Source organism: Clupea harengus, chromosome 4 (genome assembly GCF_900700415.2).
Source record: "Clupea harengus chromosome 4, Ch_v2.0.2, whole genome shotgun sequence".
Lineage (NCBI taxonomy): Eukaryota > Metazoa > Chordata > Actinopteri > Clupeiformes > Clupeidae > Clupea > Clupea harengus.
In genome coordinates, this window is record NC_045155.1 from 8,498,650 (window position 1) to 8,523,294 (window position 24,645).

At 42.9% G+C, this 24,645-nt stretch overlaps 2 protein-coding genes across 2 annotated transcripts; both read right to left on the bottom strand.

Moving 5' to 3' along the window:
- Positions 1 to 4,578: 4,578 nt before the first annotated feature.
- Positions 4,579 to 9,065, bottom strand: igf3 (insulin-like growth factor 3). The gene is made up of 4 exons (XM_031566014.2): positions 8,524 to 9,065; positions 7,441 to 7,588; positions 5,847 to 6,007; positions 4,579 to 5,630 (listed from the first exon to the last, which is right to left on the bottom strand). The coding sequence occupies exons 1-4, from the start codon at positions 8,578 to 8,580 to the stop codon at positions 5,358 to 5,360; spliced, it is 639 nt and encodes a 212-aa protein (XP_031421874.1). The 5' UTR covers positions 8,581 to 9,065; the 3' UTR covers positions 4,579 to 5,357.
- A 7,644-nt stretch (positions 9,066 to 16,709) lies between these two features.
- Positions 16,710 to 22,177, bottom strand: lrif1 (ligand dependent nuclear receptor interacting factor 1). The gene is made up of 4 exons (XM_012835012.2): positions 22,050 to 22,177; positions 18,481 to 20,275; positions 18,054 to 18,314; positions 16,710 to 17,746 (listed from the first exon to the last, which is right to left on the bottom strand). The coding sequence occupies exons 1-4, from the start codon at positions 22,055 to 22,057 to the stop codon at positions 17,063 to 17,065; spliced, it is 2,748 nt and encodes a 915-aa protein (XP_012690466.2). The 5' UTR covers positions 22,058 to 22,177; the 3' UTR covers positions 16,710 to 17,062.
- Positions 22,178 to 24,645: the final 2,468 nt, after the last annotated feature.

Sequence of the window (24,645 nt, forward strand, 5' to 3'; positions counted from 1 at the left end):
TGCTTCATGGCCTAGCCCTAAACAGGGGGGGGGTTTCCGTCTCTGTAACTAAAGTGCAACCTGTCAGGCAAGTGTAACTGCTACCTGCATACAGGATCAGCATGGGTGTGTGAGCCGTGAGGTGGCTCGTCTAATTTGCTTGTGATTTGTTACTGAGTCACAGTGTGTTGACCTGTGACACTGCAGTTGATCTTGACAGTTTTGAGGGGGAATAATACAAGAAGAGAAGTGGGAGGTGTACTCAATAGCACCTTAGTTAAGTCTCAAGGACACAGAGGAGGACACGTGTGAGAACTGAGCACCTCTGACTTCTCATAAGTAACCTATCTATGAGCTTCCATGTAAGTTTCTCTTCCATATTTGTAGTCAACATTGTGCAGGCCCTGGGCTCTGTAAAGTGCCTTGAGTCAACATTATAAGTCCTGCTGATGAGTGAGATGGAGGCTGAAAGAAATTTGGGATGATGAAATTGAACACAGTTATGCAGGGCTTAACAAAATTAATACACACACCGATGAGTAAGTTATAAAGTGCTATTACCCCTCCTGCTGGCGAACAATTGAAACTACAAATCTCTTGAGTGACTGATGAGGTCTCCTTTGCCCTAGAGAAGTCTACTGTCAGAATAGACCACAATAGGTGTTGTCAGGCGTTGTCCATCTGAGGGTTTGAGGAACCTCTGGCCCATCGGTGCCTGCTGTAAAGGGACGTGCCGGCACTCAGGGCATTGTGTGTGGTTAGACACACACTATGCTTTTTGTGTAGACTTTTGAAATGTGTCTGGCTTTGTACCAGACTCGTGGAACCTTGCTTGAGCTGTTCTGTCGGTACAACAGGGGTTAAATAGGGATACGAGATGTTGGAAATACTCAAAGGCGGTCACTAGGATAAATAAAAGGGAGATCAGTTTTCCAAGATGGTCTGAACCCCTGTTCGGAAAATATCACTGGTTGGGACAATCAGTGGTCCCATACTCACCAGAAATCGTGTTGTCTTTCAAGAAATAGTCTCTTTTTGTCTTGTAGGTTTTAGTGTATCTTGGGTAGAATGACAGCTACTGTTATTCTTTAATGTGGACTCAACAATCAGATCACAATCAGCATGTTTTATAAACATAACATTTTATAAGAAAAACATAAACATTTTATAAAAATAACCCTTTACTTTAGCTATTTTGCACAGCTTTGCTACTGATCATTCTATTAGACACAGTTGTTTGCCTGTTGTTCAAGCCAGGGCATGATGGCTTTGATGTGCTTCAGGCACATTTGAAATCAGTGGATCGGGCCAAGTACATTTCTCAGGAAACTTTCAGTGTCTTGTGATAATACCAGATCTACAAACAGAACCTCTCTGACTCAAACTTTCAGGGGATTTCTGATAAATGTCCAGAGCACAGCTTAGCACAGTAAAATATGGATCAGGCAAGATAGCTCCATTATCATGGTGGTAAGGGTGAAAACTCCTCTGGTGATTGGTGGCTGTTCTTAAACAAAGCACTGGGCGATAAAGCAGTGATAACACATGTCGGAAACAAAACATGAGCCTTGTGATGACACACATGCATGCAACATCTCTGATGACTTCAGTCTGACACTCATCCTGTGTGATTCCGCAGAGATGACACATGCACACACACACACACAGACACACACACACATCTATTCTACGTGTGCATAAGCAGATTCACAGGAGTCACAAGCTAAGGCATGTTTGTCGGGGACTGATGACTCTTCTTAGTCTGTCTATAAAAGTAAGAGATCTCTGATTTCTTTAGTGCCATGTACACAAGTCTGTTACTTTAAACCAATATACAAATACGGTCTTCTCCCAAGTGTTTCTCTTTCATCCCCTCTGTCTCTCCCTCCCCATCACTTCTATCTTTCCCCCTCCCTCCCTTCCTCTCCCCCCTCCATCTCTTTATTCCCCTCCCTTCCTCTCTCCCTCCCATCTTTCCTGTCTCCCACTCCCTCCCTCTCTCTCTCCTTCCCAAGGCATGCAAACAATGCTCGTATCATCATTTTCATTTTCTCTTTTATTTGGATGGTTATGCTTCACTAGCTGCTCTGCTCTCCCCTGCTGTCGTCTGTGGGCCCCTCGGTCAGTGGGAGCATCGGGGTCAGCTTTGCCTTGGAGCCTGGCCTGGGGGCCTGAACCTCTGCAGCCGTCCTCTAGCGCCATCTCCATGGGCATTCTTTGCCTGAGAAGTCCCACAGCTCGAGGGGAAATATGTAATTGTTCCCTTCCACCACACGCTCTCCGGCATGTGAAGGGGTCACAGTGTAGCGTAAGCGCGAGTCTTGCTGGAGACAGCAGGTGGAATATGTTATGATTTTGTTCCACTGCACGCAACAGATGTACAACAGGGGCACGTGGGGCGGCCGAGTCAAGTCAGGCCAAGTCGCTCACTCTCGTGCACAGAGGGAGAGATTGCACTGAACTTCTGCCCGCGTGCTTCCTTTTTATGTCCGAGACAATGAACAAAAGGCATCTTAAAGATAGAAGAAGAACACATTGATTTTGAAGCAAGCAATGTAACGTTAGACACAACGCTCAATGGAATAAACAGTAGCATCTACGGGAGTGAAATGACGATGAACTCTTTACCCAATCAGAGCTTACACCGGTGGGAGGTGGGTGTTCCTGATCCTGTAACCCTGTATGGTAAGACTCGTTGAGTAATACTAGTTAGGAACACAAGAGTAACGTAATTAGGATAGACTGGAGATGAATGCAGATGCTGATATTGCGCACAGTTCACATTGTAGCACAGCTGTGCTTGGAGAGACAGTAAGTGTGTTCTGCATATCAGGCTGTGCAGCAAATGCAGCATCAGGAAGTAGTGGGTGGATCCCTGTCCCGCTGTTATCGGCGTAGCCTGGAGTTGAACAGAGGAGTGAGCGCTCCTATCTGTGGTGGTGACGCAGGCAAACAAGAGCAGTCAAGCCACTTATCAAAGGTTGGCCTTTATCTGAAGGCCCCACAGCTGTTACTTTGTTTCGGATTTCAAAAAGGACATCTCTCTCTCTTTCTCTTTCTCTCTCTCTCTCTCTCTCTAATTCTCTCAGGATTTTTTTCTTTCTCTTCCTCACTCACTCGTTCTTTCTATCTCTCTGCTGAATGGATGGTGTTTTGTATTTGCAGACACAGAAAAGAGTGAAGACGTTGCACAGCTGAGTGGTGTAAGTGGGGTGTTTGAAAGGAGATATGTGACAGTGTTTTTAGTTCTCAGGCTTTGCAAACGCGACACTGAAATCAGTCAAAGTTCATAGTTTAGAATATCAGTGACAGGTTTTTGTGGGCCACTAAAATGTCTCAGGCAAAGGAAGAAATCCTAAACAAAGGATTTTCAGTCATTTGTTCAATCATGTATGTTTACATTGGTTTTCTAAAGCATAAATTCCTGGTCAGCACCACACACTCTACAACCACCACCCCACCATCTACCCCCCACCACATACAAACACTAAACTTCCTATCTCTGGCTCCCTATCCCTTTCCAAATTGATGCTTTGCTTTTTTTCTGTCTGAAGGCTGTTCACCTGTGGAGCGTCTGATAGCTGTGCTCTGTCTCCACCTCTCTCCCTCTCTGTAGAGGGTCCATTGCTTATCTCCGCTCAAGGGCAGGACACTGAGTCTAGAGAACAGGTTTCAGCCGCTCTCTGTGGTGAAATAAATCCCAGAATGCATTCTGCCATGGTGCCAAACAGGACTTAAGTGAACTGGCCAACCCGGTGACTGCCAGCCTGCACCCATCCTCTGTTTACATGCACACACTCTAGATCCCAGGCCTGGACATTCATTTAAAAAGGGGGTAACAGCCTTGTGGTAAGATCATGGAGTAGGCTATTTTGTTACGTAGGAACATAGGTAGCTGCAGGATGTACTGAACTTGTACGATAGACACGGCATTGTATGAAAGACTCTACATGGCTCCTGGTAAAAATAAAACACGCTTTATTTATTTATTACAACAACAATTTATTAAGAGTATTTAGATGACAGATGATGTACACTAAGACTGACAACACACACCTCTCATAGTAAATAACAGTACACAACATTCACAGTACCATGAAGAAATATACATAAAACAATGCTGTCGTTGCAAGTGCAATTTTCTTTGCAGACATCTGTTGGGGCAGCAGATTCAGAACCAATGACACTAAGAAACTGAACAAGCTGATAAAGAAGGCTGGCTCTGTGCTGGGGACTTCTCTGGAGGCCCTAGAGTTAGTTGTTGAAACATAATAACAATTCACATCCCCTGCATAACCTACTTGTCAAACAGCAGAGTGTTTTCAGTTGGAGGCTCCTTCAACTACTCTGTAATAAGGACCGCTACAGGAAGTGTCTCCTGCCCACTGTAATAGCAATGACTCTTCTGAGTGGCAATGCATAATGCACATAATACGTTTAATTTACACATTTTAGCTATATCTTAAAATCATTTTTTTATTCTATTTATTTTATTTATATCTAGTAGTATAGTAGTTTATTTAGATATAAATGTGTTAATACTGTGTTGTTTACCTACCTTAGTGTTTGTTTTTGTGTAACTTATGTGTGCTTTGTGATTTTGTATAGATTATTTGTGTTTTGTGATTTATGTGAATTGCTGCTGCAACACTGCAAATACCCTTTGGAGATCAATAAAGTAACCCGCCTATCTATCTATATATCTATCGATCTACCTATCTAAAAAAAATTACAAGGCAGGGAGGTAGAAGAAAGGCATGACCAGGACTCTAAACTATCATCTAGAGGATAACAGCAGCTTAAGAGTAAGGATACAGCAAAGTAGATACCAACATAGGTGTGAGGCTAGATGGTAATTATTTATGGACTTAATAAACTGTCATTTTATATGTTTTTTTTTCAGCAAGCGAGGACAGATGGAAGACTGTGTTCATCATCCTCTTAAATGGTTTCTGTCCCCTGTGAAACACCTGTCAGTGGCCTTACATTTATGTTGATAGCTCACATCACACATCCATGTGTCTGAAGCAGATCCGTTCCCTCAGCAGCAGCTACAGAAAGCTCTGTGTGGTGTGACAACAGGGCACAGTCTTGAGTGAACAGATCCCACAAAATAGAAAGAGAGGAAAAGAACAGTCCAGCTGTAGAAACCCTCACACACACGCACACACACACACACACACACACACACACACACACACACACACACACACACACACACACTTCATCCATGTGCCTACACTCTACCCTCATCAATGTGCATCAGACGTGCTTCTGTCCCTCTCACCATCAGCTTCATTCCGTGGCACCTGTACATGTGCCCCCACACCCAATGTCTGTTTGAGCAGGTACAAGTTGACCGTTGACCATAGTGTCCGTTATTCAAAGGCAGGCAAACGGGTCCTTTCAGTGGGCTGGTTGTTGTGTTGTAAGGGCGGGCTGCTGTCGCTGTGTTGTTCTGTTGCTGAGCTGCCATTGTGTTGTAAAGGAGCGTCATCCTGCGGTCGCTCAGGTAATGGAGGTTGCTTTATTGGTGGTTCATGCAGGTCTCTGCTGGTCTTCATGAAGTGTGCTCTCTCTGCGTCTCTGTCTGTCATGTGTGTGGCCTGCTGCTTGTACCTCCTCAGCAACAGGTCTCTGAACATCAGCTCCTAAAGAGACACACAACACATTTCATCACTCATGTATTCACTGGCTCACTGAGCTGTGATATCAGTGTACTGTATGTACATTCTCACAGTGATTTGGGCTGTGTTGTCAGCATGTTCTGAGGTCCATTTGTGTCTGTATTAATATTGTTTCTCTTAGAGGCACTTTGTGTCCTCACTCTGGTCTGCTGTATTCCTGAGGCGTGTGTCTGCTCTCACCGTAGTCTGCTGTGCTGTGTCAGCTGTATGTCGGCGCGTTCGTTTGGGTTTGGCGCAGTAGGATTCCAGGTGCTGCAGGTCACAGCCTCTTTTCACACAGCACTGCTCAACGATGCCCTTCACTCGTGGACGAGCTATGCCTCGTTGACCTCCAGTTCGACCTGTCAAACACAAACCAAAACATTTCATTCTAAAACTGATTCAGATTACATTAGCTTAGATGCCTTGCTCACAAGACAAATTCTAGAACCATTAGAGGTTTTTGGGTTCAAGGTGAATCCTTAACAGCTCTACTGACAGCTTTGAAGCATGCTACCTAGAACACTTATGGGTGAAGACCTGAGAGAAGCATGAAGGGATTTCTTCTGACCACCAGCTTCAGAATCCACTGTATCAGTACATCAGTCTCCCCGCTAAACAACAGGAGCATCACCTCTCCCTCATTAAGAATCCACTAGATCAGTACATCAGTCTCCCCGCTAAACAACAGGAGCATCACCTCTCCCTCAGAGTCTCTCCCTCATTTCAGATGGCTCCCTCTGGCACATTGTGTGGAGAGAACTGTTGAGCTCAGCCTCTTGGGAGGTTAGATACTAATGTAGGTTGAATTCTGTGTGGGCACAGTGTTTGTGATTTCAACACGAAGGGACACATTTTGAAACTGTTTCTCAAATGAATTGAGTCCTTTGACACCAGGAGCTTCAGTAACCTCTCTGTAAGGTCACAGGAAGAGGTTCTGAAAAATGACCTTAACCCAAACACCATAGTGACAGTGTAACCTGTATTTATTGTATATAACAAACATTTACATGACCAGTATAACAATATTTTATTTTTCCAGAGCTGCGGCCATGATAAGGACTATTTTTTTTCACTGAAGTCATGTCAAAATGTCCCTGTTGCTTCTCTGGCAACACAAGAGGAGGGAGATACTGGCCTTGGAGACGGAACAGGGGGAAAAGTCCTTTGGATATTCCTCTCTGACATTACCGCTGCTGATCAAAGCCAGATGGGCAAAAGACAGCTGGCAGAAAGTATCATTTTAAGTTAAGTGTCCGTGTAAGGTTAAGTGTCCATTTCAGGAAATCTTCTGTCGAGTCATGACGCCAGTCACAACCGTGACATTTGAAAGCAGACAAGCCTCAGATATGAGAATCGAATGAAAATGGCCACTTGCATCAAACTGAGCCTAACTCGCACAGGTTGTTTGGCAATGATAATGGCATAATTTAGAGAGTGTTGTGGAGAATCCTCTGATAGACACAACTAAGCAGTCAGGCCTACCAGGACTATCCTTAAAGAGGGTCACAAATGTGGCCAATCATTGAACAACCCTACGAAGACCTTACATTTCCCTTCTACTCCTATTTAATCGAGTACTAATGGAACTATTTGTATGGGTACCATGTTCAGTCTTCAAACATCCAGATCAGTGCACAGAGGCTTGTAAGAAGTAATGTTTCTGGGAGCAAAAATCATGATAGTTTTACAATGGAATCTTGAACTAGTGGTCCCTGAAGACAGGAGGTATTTTTTGACCCAGAGGATGTAGTAATGGAGGGGGTGTGAAATGTTTGAAGGTAAAATGTCTTACCCCGGTAGAAGCCACGGTCTCCGCAGACAAACTCCAGATCGGCCAGCAGCTCCCAGCCGCAGCGAGTCTTGCTCGCGTGTGTGTGTTCAGGCAAAGACAGGAGGAAGAACAGTGGGTACCACACATACACACACTGCCAGCAAAGCACCTGAGTGGGACAAAGACTTAGTCACTAAACAAAATTCACAACAAAAAAAAATATCACAGCTAGTTGAGCTCACAGAACTAGATCAATCAGGTCAGTTCTTTTTAAGACTAACTATAAGATTTCTAGAACATTCCCCAATACAAATGATCAAGAGGGAGCATCAGTTCTGTCTATTCATGTCCTTTGCACAAAATGGACCTCATTAACATTTATATGCAGCATACACAATATGTAAGATTTCTAGAAAAAAATTAAGGCTGACTCTACTGAAATAGCATATTCAGTTCATGCAGTTAATCTGCATCATACACAGCCACAGCTGATGCAGGACAGAGAGCTGCAGACTATCAGGGATAATGTAACATTAATGTAACACTGTAACATCTTATTTGATGATTCAGTGAACAAAATCTCTGAAAACAGATGTCTAATTTTAGGGGATACAGTATCCTAATCTGAAACAGTCTGACACAGTCACAAATCAGCTGCTGTTCGCAGCCAAATAATAGGTTGTTTTGTGTGCTATGCCAACATTCCCAGAGAAGAGAAAGAGAAAAGCTGATAGCACAATGCACAGCTCTGCAGACTGGCAAGGGTAAGTCTAGCCAAGACGGCATGCATGTTCAGCAGCACGGCAAGGCACAGCACAGGGAGTGTGGATCACAGCATCCCACCACAGTCCAGGTGAGAGAAAACTCATCTGACACACAGCCATACATCAGCTGGATCAAAAAGGTTGACTATCGGTGACAGTGAATTTTTTTTCTGTTTGTGTCCCCCCTACTTCTGCCGAATCAGAGTCAGACCTGAGTTTAAGAGCCTAACCTGTCCTACCCAAAATCCCAAGGGTCAGATGCAAACAAACTCTACGATCAGGAGCAGTTCCCTGCCCACAGTGTAAAATCCGGTCTCAGGACTGGTTCCAGATGGCATACCTTCAGCATGCATCCCCTGGCGCTGGTTGCGCTGGGCCGCGACTCAGTGGAGGGCATTCCTTCGGTGTCTGCCTCCTGTCGTCAGGTGCGTGTGAAATGTAGACTTGTAGCTTGTGGCTCAACCCGACTTTCTTATACTCCCTCTCTCTGAGTGAAGTGGCACTGAGCTCACTCCCCCTTTACGCACTTGCTCGCGCGCACTCTTGCGTCTGCATGATATCGCCCTCAGATGGGCAGTATCAGTGAAGCCTGGCACAGGACTGTCCTCAGAACTTGTGAGCATGATAGTCACACTGTAGGTGTAAAAACAAACATCAGGGATTCACTCAGACTAGAGAATCAACTTTCTTTGCTCTGTTTTTGTCTGGGGAAGACAGGAGATAGCAGATCAGAGGGTCACAAATCATCAAAACTGTTGGAGTTTAATAAAGTCAGTATATAACATGTATATAACATGTAGGTGTTTGAAGATTAAAGCTTTAGGTCACAGATATTTGGCTCTAATAGACTATTAAGAAGGAGCCAGCTGATTACTCTCACTCTCTCAAACACACACCTCTAAAAAACAAAAAATGAAACCAGGAGATTGGATGTTGACACTGCAGTAAAAGTTCATTTATTACAAAGTGTCTGCTATATGTACATAACGAAAGACAAGATATTTAAATGCTTGGTCCATCACTGGTGTCACTCACCAGAACAACAAGTACTTTTATGATGCAAAGACAGAGACATCCATATACAGACACTGACTCGTTATCTGCTTCTGTAACGCACAGACGATAGCTCTAATCTTCTAGGAAGTAAACATAGCAAATCAAAATCAGGTTTGCAATCAGCTTTTCACCATCCTTATGTTTTTCAGTGGAATTAATTTAAGTGTCTACTGGACACACTTTGTGGGATAAATGACATCATACATCATAAATTACATCACATGAATAAAATGGAGAATGATCATTGCTTTTTCAATGAATTAATCTCTGATTTGCTTCTTAATAGTGAGTAAATAGTATGCATTCCCTCTGCCTCTCTGTGTGTTTTGTTTTATATTCAGCTGGACTGAACGCCTGAAGCTGACAGCTGTTGCGTTCTCCCACAGAGGTGCTCTGATGTACTGGCTCTGCTTCGGTCTTCAAGCCAGGGATGAACCCTCCTCTCCAGGGCCCTCACATCTCCTCTGCCCCTTTACCCACCTCACGCCACACTGGATCTCTCTCTGCACACCCTTTTCCGTCAACCAATTTGTTGTTCTTGTTACAAAATGGTTATAAACGCCAAGCAATGACAATGGAAAAACATTTAATTAAGGATCTCTCGGTGCCATATCATGGGTAATAATAGCTGATTCTCTTACCTTGCTGAATTCAAATGATTCTTGGCTAAATATAAAAAAAAATACTGCTGGATAATCCCACTTCATTCTCATCCCAGCACTTTTTTTGTCACATAAAAACTGAGTTGAACAGGAGCCTCAGAGGTAAGGTTCCTTCTGCTCCCTCTGCTGTTTCTACTCCCTTCTCTCAATCCATGCACTTTCTCCATTGTAAACAGTCAGTCCGGAAGGCCATGGAAGACATGGTATAACCAGGGTCTCAAGCATCAGTCATGCCCCATCATAGACTTTTCATCAAATGCAGGTCTGAGAAGATCATCACTGAGGTATGACATTTCAGGTCAGCTGGGTCAGAAGGTTTACCTTCATGTATTTCTAGTGAGTACTTACTCAGGGAGGTTAGACTGAAGAAATGGTCTAACACAGATAATCTGTTAGATTTTATTGACCCAATCAATGAATTAATGAATAAATACAATGAAACCTCACCCAGGGAACCAATATAAAATGTGGAACACATTATTCCACTGCAATTATGGAGGAATCGTTACACGGGTACAATTGGTGAAAATAACAATCACAGAAAAATTCCTGTCATTTCATTGATAGAAGGAATTCAGATTGTCTAAGGTCTATCTTACAGATGTATAAAAGCTCCTAACTTGTTCTTAATAAAGTAGGTTCATTTTACAACAAAGCCCTTTGAACACACAGCAGTCTCCCATGTTCATCACTGTTTTGGAATTTAGTTTCAGAGTATAAAAGGGCCTACAGGTCATTGATAACAATCAGAATCTAGTTGTGCCCATCAGCCTCTATAACAGGCCAAAGGGTATGCTTTGTAAACATTAGACCTCTGTACACCTTTCTCTACCAACGGTGATGATGATCAAGGCCATCATTTTATGTCTCAATGCTCTCAAGGTAACCCCTATTGTCACTCTGCAGCGTGTGAGCTCTCGGGTATGTGACACACACACACAATGAGGCAGATGAAAAAGGAAATCAGGGAGAAACACTTAAAGCACTCTGGAGCATTTTGTCACTTTTTGAGGTATGTTTTTATTGGCAACTAGTTATGACCGCCTCTTTGCCATGTCAAAGTATTCTGCTGCTATTTTTTTCACCAACTTTTGAGTCGCGATGTTATATACTAACACCACCAATCCACATGAAACCTGGTATGGCTGTAGTCCCCCTAGGTGTGCTTGTCCCTTCATGCTAGCGTCCCCTGTAGTGGGGTAGGCTCAAAGCATTTGGAAAGTTGGACTCTGTATTACTCTAGCTCATTATGATTAATTTGTGGTGTGGCTCCACCTAGTGAATAATGTTCAAAGCAAAAATCTACCACTTCTCCGGCTATTATCAGGTGATGTGAAAGTTGATGAAACTTGACATGCTGCATCACTACCACATTCTTTGGATGCCACATTCAGTGAAATTTCGTCCATTGGGGGCACTGCAACTAACACATTTTAATATCTCAACAACTGCTTAAGCTAAAATTCTGAAATTGGGTATGTTTATACTTGGCTGCAGTTGCTCACATCTCCTAAAGTTCCATTCGGCTTGCCGAACAAAATGCTCACCAACGGCCAATCACAATTGAGCAGTTTACACATTCTCCTTAAACCAGGTCATATTACGCACTACAATACAGTATGTCACATCATGAGGGTATGTGAAGGACAGACACACATACTGGCTGTTCCTGATAGCTGTCCTCGCCAGAGAAATACTTTTACACAACATACACCCACCAGATCACCAACTCACAGCAAGCTTTTGTGCCGACTGTTTTGTTGTTGGTGTTAGAAAGGTTTTTGCATGCCTGCTATATATATATATATATTCGTATGTCTCAAAATACATTTCATACTGTTAGATGACTAAGCTTGTGTCCGCGAGCCATGCTAGTGCTTCACTGTTCAGGGTAGACAGTGCCTGAAGGCCAGGGCACTGGTACTTGGTGCAGTCGTTGATAATGTGATCAGCAGTTTTCTCTGGGGCCCCACCGGGGCAGTCTGGAGCATCACATAGGTTCATCCTGTGCATATTGGCTCGGAAGCGTCCATGTCCTGTTCGGCATCTGTTGAGTCGTACCCAGGAGTTTCTGTTGAGGGTGTGTCCTGCAGGCCTTGTGGACGGTGTTTTGATGTAGCCATGTAGTTTAGTGTTGGCTGAGCCCCACTGTTTGGTCCATTGTGTGATGGTCCAGGACCCAGGTGGCTGACCATTTGCCTCATGCAGCAGACCCCGAAGTCTTGCAGAGATTGGTGCCCTCAACGGTAGGCGTGGTGGTGGGTCGTTTGAGTTGATGTCATGATGGAGTAGGTGGCTGGCTCTGCGTTGAGCTCTCTGTGCAAGGCTTAGGCAGGCTGCTTCACGGCGGATTGCTGGTGGTGGGATTCCACTGAGGATTGGTAGGTATGAGGTTGGTGTAGATCTTATACATCCTGAAACCATCCGCATGCTGTTGTTGAGAGCTATGTCAAGCTTGGTGGTATGAGTGGATTTGCACCAAATAGGTGCACAGTACTCTGCTGTTGAGTAGGCCAGTGCTAAAGTAGCAGTTCGGAGTACAGGGAAACTTGCTCCCCACGAGGTTCCGCAGAGACGGTGAATGAGGCAGTTTCTTGCTTCCACCTTGGCTCTGACTTGCTGGAGGTGTTGTTTATAGGTGAGGCTTCTATCCAGAGTAACACCCAAGTATTTTGGAGACTTTTCAAATGGGATAGTATTTCCTGCACATTTTACTTTTAGTTGGGTGTTGGCTAGTCGGTTGGCAAGATGAAAGTTGCTGCTGACGGTTTTGGTTTCATTCATTTTCAGTCGCCAGTTAATAAAGTATTTGTTCAGATTAGTAAGATCATTTGTTAAGGTGTCACTTAGTGAGCTAAAAGAAGTTCCTGTAGTTAGGAGTGCGATGTCGTCTGCATAGGTGTATTTTTTGCTGGTTGTTGTCGGTAAATCAGAGGTATAGATGTTGAAGCAAATTGGAGCTAGAACAGATCCCTGAGGCACGCCATTCTTTAGCATTTTCTTTTTGGTTTTTTGATTGTCGATGTGCAGTGTGAAGCTTCTGTTTGTCATCATCTGCATGATAAGTTTAACCATGTGTTTGCTTGGTATTGTTTGTAGCAGTTTCAAGGCAAGGCCACGATGCCATATGGTGTCATATGCAGCACTCAGGTCTACAAACACTGCGCCAGCCTTTTCTTTGCGTTGAAACGCAGTTGTGATATCCTCAGTAAGTCGGGCCACTTGGTCGGTGGTAGAGTAGCCTTTTCTGAACCCGGCTTGTTCCTTAGGGAGGTTCTCATCAACAGTGTCATAGATGCGGTTGAGGATCAGTCTTTCTAGGAGTTTGAAGCTAACGCAGAGTAGGCTAATTGGTCGGTAGCTTTTTGGATCTTCAGCAGGTTTGTTTGGTTTGAGTATGGCAACTATTTTGGCGGTGCGCCAGATCTTTGGGATCTTGACTGTCCTGAGACACATATTGAAAATGTTCTTTAGCCATAGTAAGGTCGATTCTGGGAGGTGTTGGAAGAATTCTGGGTGTAAAGAGTCTGGTCCTGGAGCTTTGTTTTGTTTGAGTGTAGCAATGGCTGATTTAACCTCAGCCATGGAGAAGTCAGAGCACAGATCTTGGTCAGCTGATGGTGTGTTCCATGCGTCTTTCAGGTGTCTATTGATCTTGAAGGTAAATTCTTTGTTTGGTTTATTGAACTTCCCATTATTTATCAGGTTGTTAGCTATGTCATTGGCCTTAACTGGAGCTTGTGAGGTGAAAGGTTTGACATTTCCAGTTAGCCTGTTCAGTTTGCTCCATGCTTGTCTGCTGGAGTGTGTGAAGTTGATATTTTCAGTTTCTTCTATCCATTTCTCTCTGCGTCGGTTATCAAGATGGTTGAGGAGAGTGGTGGCAGCTTCTTGAGATTCCTCGTAGGAGGTGGCATTGTCGTGGAGAAGGGCATATGTTTCACATTCTTCGTCCCAGCCAGGAACATAAACTCTGCGGTGGCCACGAGGTATGTTTGCTTTTGCTGCGTTTATGATGGAGTTGCTGAAGTGCTTGTAGGTAGTATCTTGGTCTTGTTCTGCTAGGTCTGGTAGGGGGTGTTTGTTAAGTTCTTCTCTGAAAGTGTCCCAGTTTGCTTTTTTGAAATTCCATCTAGACTGTGGCATTGATGTAGTTGGAGTAACAAGAGCTGGGTGGGTGATGAGAGAAGGTCTATGCTGTGAGCGTGGGAACTTACTGATAACAGTACGCTGTGCTGTAGAGCGATCTCGGGAGCTGCAGAAAGCCAGGTCAGGGTTGGTGCCGGTTTGCCATCGACCAGAGGTAAATGAGCATGGTTGTTTGCTGTCATAGAGGAGTGTTAGGTTGGTGGTAGATGCCCAGTTTGCAAGTGCTTCTCCGTCTGGTGTTGTGTTTTTGTAACCCCATTGTTCGTTTTGGCAGTTAAAGTCGCCAGAGTAGATGACAGGATGGTCATAGGGGACCATATGAGCTACCTCCACGTGGTGTTCCCTGGACAACGTCTCTGACGGCTAACTGCTCATAAACCAGTCCCTTTCGACATCTCTTACTGCATGCCTGCTACTTTTAGGCCAAAACCCCTCACTGTTTGAGTCACTCTTGAAGTGAAAAGCTACCTTCAAATTTATATTGTGGTCCAGCTGAAATAAAAGATTATGCTGTTAAAATGAATAGCTTTTAAATATTCATTGGCTATCCTCCATCTTTTACCCCACATACCTAAGGAGATTCACATACATTTTAACAATGAGCTATTGGCTATATAACTCTTTTTCAGCTCAGTGCTTCATTCACTGACAATTCTTCTCCACAATGGTTGTAAACACAGCTTCAACACTTAAAGCCAGAGGTAATTTTGTCTGAGACCTGGCTTGTAATAATGTAACATCATCTAGCCTACTTCAGAGAAGTGCAGTTGAGTTGAGGAACTGTTTATAATTAATTTGCATAGATAATCCAAACAGACATTAATATTGGTGTCAGACTGTACATTTTTTTCAGCTAATGGTTTATTCAAGGGGATTTATTGTCATGTGTTGTCAACAAATTTCACTTTCACAGACAAATAGTATGTTTAGTCTGGTCAGTCCCCAGCATAGTGACCTACTCACTCAGTTATACACAAATTATTCTACACCACATACTCAAACAGGTCTATCTTAATATTAATTTAACATCACTGTTGTTATTTCACAACCCTGCCACAGCTCAGAGTAACTGCAATAACTGCTCCCTTTGCTGCTTGTGGATGTATTTGTCTTGAGTTTACATGCAACTAAAATATACACAGTTGTATGAAAAAGTTTGGTTAGGTTTGATGGCTGCCTAGCGTGGACAGACCACTTCAAGTCATCCCATAGATTTTCAATAATATTCAAGTCTGGGGACTGGGATGGCCATTCCTGAACTTTATACTTGTTCCTCTGCACACATCCCTTGGTAGATTTTGAGCAATGTTTCGGGTTGTTGTTTTGCTGGAACACCCAACTCCGGCATAACGTAAGATTCTTGAACATTATTTTCAAGAATTTGCTGATATTGAGCTGAATCCATGCGACTCTCAACTTTAACAAGATTCCCAGTACCTGCACTAGCCACACAGCCTCACAGCATGATGGACCCCCCACCAAATTTGACTGTGGGCAGCAAGTGTTTTTCTTGGAAAGCTGTGTTCTTTTGCCGCCATGCATAACGCCTCTTGTTGTGACCAAATAGCTCAATCTTTGTCTCATCAGTCCACTGCACTTTGTTCCAAAATGAATCTGGCTTGTTCAAATGTGCTTTTGCATACCTCAATCGAGCGTGGTTGTGGCGTGTGTGCAGAAAAGGCTTCTTCCGCATCACTCTCCCATACAGCTGTTCTTTGTGCAAGGTGCGCTGAATTGTTGAGCGATGCACAGTGACACCATCTGCAGTGAGATGACCTTGCAGGTCTTTGGAGTTGGTCTGAGGGTTGTCTTTGACCATTCTGACCATCCTTCGCCTTTGCCTCTCCGATATTCTTTTTGGCCTGCCCCTTCTGGCCTTCACAAGAACTGTGCATGTGGCCTTCAATTTCTTGATTACATTCCTCACAGTGGAAACTGACAACTGAAACCTCTGGGATAACTTTTTGTAGCCTTCCCCCAAACCACAATGCTGAACAATCTTTGTTTTCAGAGCATTTGACAGTTGCTTTGAGGCCCCCATGTTGCCACTCTTCAGAGGAGAATCAAAGAGAAGCACAACTTGCAATTGGCTACCTTAAATACCTTTTTCTAATGATTGGATGCACCTTTCTAAGGAATTGAAGGCTTAATGAGCTAATCAGACTAATTATGTGTTGCAATTAATCAGTATTGAGTAGTTACAGGTATTCAACTCAACAAAATGATTAGGGTGCCCAAATATTTGCACAGCCTATTTTTCACATTTGATTTCATTTCACACAACTAAATACTGCTACACTAAATACCTTTGTCTGGAAAACACCCCAGTACTCAGTGTTAACTAGAAAAAGAATAATATACCTTTTTGGGGAAGACAGAGTAAATTATCATGCAGCCTCAGAGGGGTGCCTAAACTTTTTCATACAACTGTAGCTACTCTAACACTTATCTGAAATCTTAATTACATTAACAATGTACATGCTTGAAGGAAGTAGTCTAAGCATTTATGTTTTGATTGGGCGATCATCTTTACACAGGTACTAATACTTTCACTATTTCCTCCTTTTACTAAAATTATACCCCCAAGGACATGATTTCAACTCTGCCTCTCAGTAACTCCAGGTGCTGGTTCTGAGAAAATATTTGCATGACAAGTGTCTATTCAAAAGGCATTTATTTGTCAGATGGAGAGCCGTCAAAATGTCGGACATCAACAAACCCAAATCAATGAACGATCCAAAGAAAACATCTCTCAGTAGATTAAATCCACTTGGTCAATCAAGCAAAAAATGTGCTACATGCTTCAAGAGAAATTTGTCCGTTCTGTCTAATGACCACTCATTGTACACTTAAAAAGAGTATTTCAATAAATATGAAAGATTTATAAATAACATTCTTCATGAAGAAAAAAATGAGTCCTTTTTTTACAACAGAAACAATAAAAAAATCGATATTACCACATCCAAATCTAAATTCAAAGATAGACTAAATCCAGTCTACAACAGACAATAATTACATGCTCATTTTTCTCCTAATCATCTCAAGCGCAGCCTCTTTCTCCTTAAGAAGTGCTTTCAAACGTTTTATTTTTTCACAACGCTTTATCTCCTCAGGTTCCATAGCCTCCGTGGAGAATAGTTCTTCATTAAGCACCTTAGTGGTGCTCCTCCCGTCCTCACAGGCACTGTGAGATGGTTCCACTCCCAGTTGTGATGGTTCTTCTCTTCTCTTTAAGACCTCTTCTGGTTGCAAGTCACTCTTTCCTGATGTTGCAGCTTGTTTGCTGATGCTAATATGGCTACTGCATGTTTCAGCAATAGATGACTGTGACTCACCTGGGTTCACCTGTGGTCCGGCTGCTGAATCCTCCTGGGCTAGTCTGTCTGCATTAGTGGAAGGGAGTCTGTCAGCATCATTTGTGGTGTCTGCATCGAACACCTTCCCTTCCAGCACACCAGCTGACACAATGGCTGGCTCTCCACCAACACTAGCAGAAGGCACAATATTTAGCACAGGGACAATTGTAGAAAATCCAGCATCAGCGGTGAGAGAATTCATCTTGCTCCGGAGACTATTAAACAGTCCACCCTCGAGTGAAACGTGAGGCTGGTCAGTGCCTTGAGACTGGCTGGTATTCGCAGATGTAGCTCTTGAAGACTCCACTTTCCTTCGTTTGGCATCCTTTGCCAAGTGAACCTGCAAATGTTGAGGATACATTTTGAATAAGTGACGCATATGTTTTTCTACTGATATTTCACTATCTATCCAAGGGTGAGAACACTGAAGTTTGATTGCATCTACAACCAGCCAAAGGCCTCATTATCTGAATAAGGTATGTTAATTAAACTTTGCTAGTGACACACCTGATTCAAGTGACAATTCAAGTACTGAACACACACATACATATCCACATCCACATCCATTCAATTTGTCATAATGCCAGCATATATCCAACCGAACCTCTATAGATATACATTACAATTGTGTTTATCAGAACAATTACCTGTGCTTCTATTAGTTTTTTTGCCTTAATCTCCATCTGAGATCCCTGGATCAGTCTGCGTATTCCCTCTAAAGTGCGCTTGTTAATAGATCTGGTCTCTGCGGGTGTGTCTTTTTTTACAGAGTGAATCCTTTTAAGACTTATTCTGATTTCTTTTGTGATTCCAAAGAGTTGGAGTTGCCTCATTTTGCAGTCCCATTCATGTTGGCTCGGTCGGTCCACTTTCTTTATGGAAATGTTGGTAACTGGTACGATCAAACTCTAAAACAAAATGGCACAAAACACGAATAAAACAAATTAATACAAAAGCCGACATTTCAGTTCAATAGGGCTTACTGACACAGTACTCCAAAAGATTCACAATACTTCATTTTTAACCCACAGGTGAAATAGCAGGTTTCATTTCAGCTTAAGTATGAGAACGCACCTGCACTTCTGAAGTGTCTTGGCTGGTATTTTCTGTGTTCTGCGCAGCATCCTCAATGTCACTGGGTCCCTTTTTAATTACTTTGATTCCCTGACGGCAGTTTGATTCCATTCCAGCAGGTGCCAATTCGCCATCAAGCCCAGAATCTGTCCTGGCTTCTGGAGCAGTATTGTTCTGTGCCTGAACATTGTCTGTGCTGTCCTCAGTCACAGTGCTCAAACAAGCCTGAAGATGTACTTCTTCATCTTCCAAGCTCTGCCCATTTTGCGATGCTAATTCTTGCTCGTCAAGACGTTGTTCCTCAGTGGTCAAATCAACCCTGGTTTGTATCTCGGAAACAGGCTCAGCATTGATCATGTCCTGACACGTTTCTGTCTGCTTGCCACTGGCACAGTTTTCATGTTCACTGCTGATCTGTTTAGTTAGTTCGCTATTATTCTGCACAAGCATAGGTTCATCCGATTGGACCCCACATGTTACACTAGATGCATCCTTTGCATTGCTTTTGACACTTGTTTGGGGTGGAATGTAGGACACAAAAATGACGTTGGAGTCATCCTCCTCCTCCGTCGTCGTCACTCCCGCTCTGTCCTTCACACCAGTCCCAGAGGTCCCATACGTCTGGGGATCATCATCACAAAGATCAATGATCTCATCTGAATCATCACCTATACAAATGGGCTGAGGGTCCTGTTTAGTGACACTTTTATGTGATCCTGAGGAGGAACTGGGAGATTCGGTCGGTTTTCTCGAACTTGAACCCTCCTTGGCTGTAGCGTGACTTGCAGACACACAGAGCCCCGAATCTCTCTTGGTCACAAAATAAACTTTACCATTGCACATGACCAGAGCATTGTCTTTACTAGGGCTTATCATCTTCTGACTCTCTTGAGAAGATGACAGGTTTGATGTGAGCGAGATCTTTTTTTCCATATGTGCCACAGCCTTCAAAATCTCTGAAGTCATGCAAGTTGGGGATGCCGGTACAAGACATGGTGAACTTGAGCCATCTCCTTGCTGAACCACCCACTTCATGACACTGTCACTGGCTGAAAGCGTTGGACTTTGAACCAGGCCCGACAGAGAGTATGTTGAGCCTTCCTTGTTAGAAACACCTACTGTTGGACTGATGTTTTGTGTCATAGGTGGGGCAGAGTCTTTAAGCTGGGAAGTGACAATTTTCATTGAATTGACTGGTGAAACATATACAACTGTGGAAGGCTTCTCTGTTGAAGCAGTGTCATATGGCAAGTTCAATATTCGCTTCTTTATGGACTGAGGGAGTGCAGATGCTGGTAGAGTTTGAACTTTAGCATCAGGAGGGATCTGGAGGTAATGCCCACTTGGCAGTCTCGGTGAACTGACTGTCACCGGTAACTGTGTAATATTCGGACATGCTACCGCTGATCCACTGATATTCACAGGCAAAGACACCAGACTTTGAGTCGTTTTGGGCGTGATAATCGGCAAACGCACTTTCCCCACCAACACCTTTGGTGAGTTGACCGGTTGTTGACTCTTAATTAACCTGATATTTGTGTTAGTTGGTCCTTTTAAAATAAATTGTCCATCCACTGTAGGTTCAACAACCGGTATCTTGTTGTGTGAAACAGATGGGGGCATGATGCGGACCGGCTGAGGAATTACAGTTTGAGCTCCTAGACCATCAGTTTTGCTTGAGGTTGTCTGCATAGGAATGAACTGTCCATTGACTTTTTGAACAGGAATCAGTTTCATTACATTTTTTCCATCTGGTCCTACTGCTGGCATAACCTGGTAGAACACGCCAGTTCCACTGAGGAAAAACAGAAAAGAAAAAAAGTTAATACAATACTGAAGCTGTCAAATGTCCCAACAAACATCAAAAAGATAACAATTAGGCTACAGCTGTAAAGAGAAAATCAGAAAATGAATGCTAGTAAATTAAAGTTGGTTGGCTGTTGGTTGTACTTAATATATTAGGACTCAGGTACTATTAGTAAAGAGAGTTTCAATAATTTGGTCCATTCAGAAGATGAAAATGTTGTTGCTTACACCCCTCAAAGAAAATACAGAAAATGGAGAAAATTTTAATTCTCCATAACCTTGCATTATTGAAGTGAAGATCTCAGATTACTTGCATCCCCACTTGCTTTCTGTCTGAGTGACTAGAGCCATTGGGTTCAACCAAATCAAGAGAAATTGCCTTTAATGTGTCCTGTAAATATGGTATTAAAGCAGCAATAAGGTGTTCTGTTCCAAAATTAGCAAGCTAACTACCTAGCTACCTAAAAAGCATGCAAAAACCACCAACAGCCCAGTTGACCCTGATAGAAGCTTGCCCACACATTAACTGGTATCTTTTGGCAGTACAGCTGGCAATGTTATGCTGTGAAAGCTTTTCTTCCATTTTTCCAGCCCGGAACACAGAACTACATAGGGCATATCCTGGATGGCTGGTGGGAAAGACACATGTGTTTATCTGTCCTTCACATGACCCTATGCTATCAAAATGAACTTGAGGATGGTACCAAAACTAGTTGCCTATAAAACCATAACTCAAAAAGTGTCAAATTGTTGCATAGTGTTACTTTAAAGGGCCATCCTCGATCCTGGCACAAGACTGTTTTTTTGTTTTGTTTTTAGAACTGATATTTGAACTACACTACTGGAAGAACGTGAGGTGAAATTAGCTGAGGAAAAGTGTATCTGATTATAACCGAGGACTTCAGCATTAAAACATATTTCCACAAGTTCGCGACAGAGAACGTAGACAGTAGGCGTAGACATAACATCGAATTAGCAATAAAATAAAACTGGACTGTAGCACATAATAGCTTACAAAAAATAGGGCTGCATGGTGTCAGATCGCCAAGTCAGAAGTCTTCATGGCAATCCTACTGCTGAATCCTAACTTGGATATAGCAAGTTCAATGTGTCACAAGCCCGTTGCAATAAACCATCCCTTCAGAAAAGCGTCAGCCGCGCGGGATGTTGTTGGTAGTTATAACGTAAGTAATTCCATCACTTAGGATAGTGTTGTCCCTCGGGTAGCCTACGAATGTGTTATTACAATTCTTAATGCAATTTATGACACACCAGAAATTCCAAACATATAACGTAAAGACAGAGGCAACGCCGAAACCTGCCATGGTGAGAGCCAATTCATCAAAACTCACGCGTTAACCCTATCTGGACTGGTCAGCCCATGATACCGTCTCGGGAATGACTTCGCGTGGACACGACATACTTAACGTTAGCTATTGAGTTTGCCAATTTTGGCCATCGTTTGTGAATTTTCATATAGGCAGCCTCAATCGATCCATTACAAATGAGAAAACTAACACTTACTGCCCACTACTGTTCATTTCTCAGACAGTATTTTAACATTTACCGATATTAAAACATCATAACTGGGACGTACTACCTCGACAAACTTAAATGAAATTGGCTATCAACAAAGACTGACCGACAAACGCCATCTTCACAATGTTTGAACAACCCATTAACATTAGATGATGGAGCCCTTGGTATGTAATTCGAAAGGTTGACTCGAAAATGAATGTGTATAAACATTACACTTTACTCACCCCTCCATTCCCAATGTAGACGTTTAGTCTTCTTTACAAATGCTGAAGTAAAGACAAACAGACATAATAGGTAGAGTAGGCTTTTCCCCCCACCTGGATGTAGATACAAAATCTACTGCGACCGTTTCCGGGTTGACTAGATTTCCATTTCCGGTTTGTACTCGCCTTTCATGGCGGAAAAAACTAGAAAATTGACAGAAATATAATCTGAACTGTAACCTTATGACTCAAGTATAATCTTGTAAAAGTCCAAAGAGTCTGATGTAGTCAAAACACCATCAGTGTGATGGTTAACTGACCTTTACTGACTGTCAGCTCTAATAGTTAAGTAGGCTAAGTATGGTGTAGCCTAACATGACTGCCATATCCTTGTCATATGTTGTCTGTCTCTTGGACTCATCTTGAAAAGTGTGTCGAAATAATTAGAAATCTTATTTAGTTGCAGCATATGGCATCCAAATACCTGCCATTTTTACCTAAACAGCAATGGCAATGAAAAACTGACTCCGTTGTGTCCAGGTGGAAATGGGTCTAGTGATAAGAGCCTACAGCTAGCTGCTAGCAATCCCTGTGCACCTTTAATGTAAGCATATCAGTTTGTTTATCTTAACATATGTATTTTATAACCAGAACAGAAGACCCCCTTTGAGAGAGAGAGAGAGAGTGGTTGATGGAAGACTGAACTGGCAGGTAGTTGGCAACCAGACCTATCTGAGACTCCTGGCAAATTGGAAGATGTTAAACTAATGACCTTGTTGCAAGCTGTAGTTACAAGATTCCAGCAACATCCATCTAAGAGAGGCTATGGTGGTCATTATATCTCTTGTTTTTTCGTAATAGTAATAACTGTAAAACTTTGGTTTGACTAGGCTATATAGGTAAAGATCTAATAACAGCATGGAACACACTGGGGATCAGCAAATCACTGCTTGAGAAATGTGGTGGAGTTGTAGTCAGTTTCTTAGCTGTGGTCAGTAGAAAGTTGTTGAGAATGTCTGCCTTGTTCACAGTCCTGAAATCAGCAACAAGCCTGGTCCCTTGCCTTTTCCTAAGTACTAGGTAGGTGATCTCCAGTAAAATACACAGGCTGATTATGCAACCATCTACAAACTATTGTTCAAAGTGACTTATAAAACACTTAAATAAAAAAAAATAAAAAAATTAGAATATTAATAACAGTGAGGAATTAAGTATTATGCATAATGCAGCAAATGAGTATAATATTATTAAAGGTGTAAGTATCAAAGGAGAATTACTCCTCATGTCCGTTCTGTGAGTGAGGTCAAAATCTCTTCAGTGTTCGTACAGTCCTGGCTCTGTTAATGGGAAATAAACATAGTGGCTTGGGCCAAGCCATAAACAATTCCAGCCAATCAACACGTTGCTTCGGGAGCTTGGAAGTAAGGGGTGTAGGTTGATTGGCTATTGAGTTCAAATATCAACAACCTTTCAACAGAATTTGAGATCCTAGTAAGGGGTCTAAGTACTGATCCCTGAGGTACACCACTGGAGAGGTGGTGAGATTTAGACAGTGTCTGTATAGATACAGTCTCAATACCTGTTAAAATCAGAAAATTACTGTTTCTACAGTGATTAGTTCTTCTGGACCAAACACAAAGAAGAGAAAAGTAACCTGACGGGGTTTCTTAGGCCGACACTCTTCTAGACAAAGGACCACGAGGCGAATCAAAGGTTTCTGGAGGTGTATTTCAAGGTGCTCCTGCAGGGAGTCAATTCCACATCGAGTAGAGGCAGGCAAAGACTAAAGAGCCTCACAGTGTTACAGTATATATACAAGTCAATAATGGGAGTTTACAGTGGGGTCAAGGGTCAACATTGGGGATGTTTCTTACAGGTCAAAGTTGGGAAGGGGAGGTGACCTTCTTACGGAAGGTTCCGGAACACGCACACAAAGCCAAAATGGTGGACAATAGATGTGTATTCGTCCACCTGGGGCAGGGGGGGATGTCTGCTAGGGGCTTTAAACAAAGGTGTATCAATGCACATAGCACACACACACACACACACACACACAGGAGAACATGCTTGCAATGCAATGTAAGTCTATAAATTAATGGCAATATCAATTTCCATCAGTCCCCTATTTGAATATGTAAATATTCACATCTTAAGACTATAACATACAGCTACCACAGGTGCATGAGACTCCTCTCTGCCATGTCCACACCTATGCAATGTTTCTACGCTGGGGATTTGACCCAGAGGCAATGGCCTGAGCAGTAACTGGCTTGGAGGGGATGGTGGTGACTTTAATACAGAGACATTCCATTGTCTTGTAGAACGCTAAGATAACTGTGATAGCCAGGAAGACACTTACCAGGCCTGATACCGGTGCCCACACTCCCTTGGACGTCTCCAAGGTTACATGGGACGAGCATCAGTGTAACCTGAGGGCATATTCCGGCAGATCCAACAGTTAGTATAATCTAAAGTGTCTGCGCAGTCACCCACCATCCCAACAGCCAAGTTTTCATGGTAGCTATGAGCATAGGCAGGGAGGAGTGCCAAAAGCAACAGACATAGGGGATAATTACTATGGCATTCCATGGCTGACCAGACGTCAAATAAATTAAAT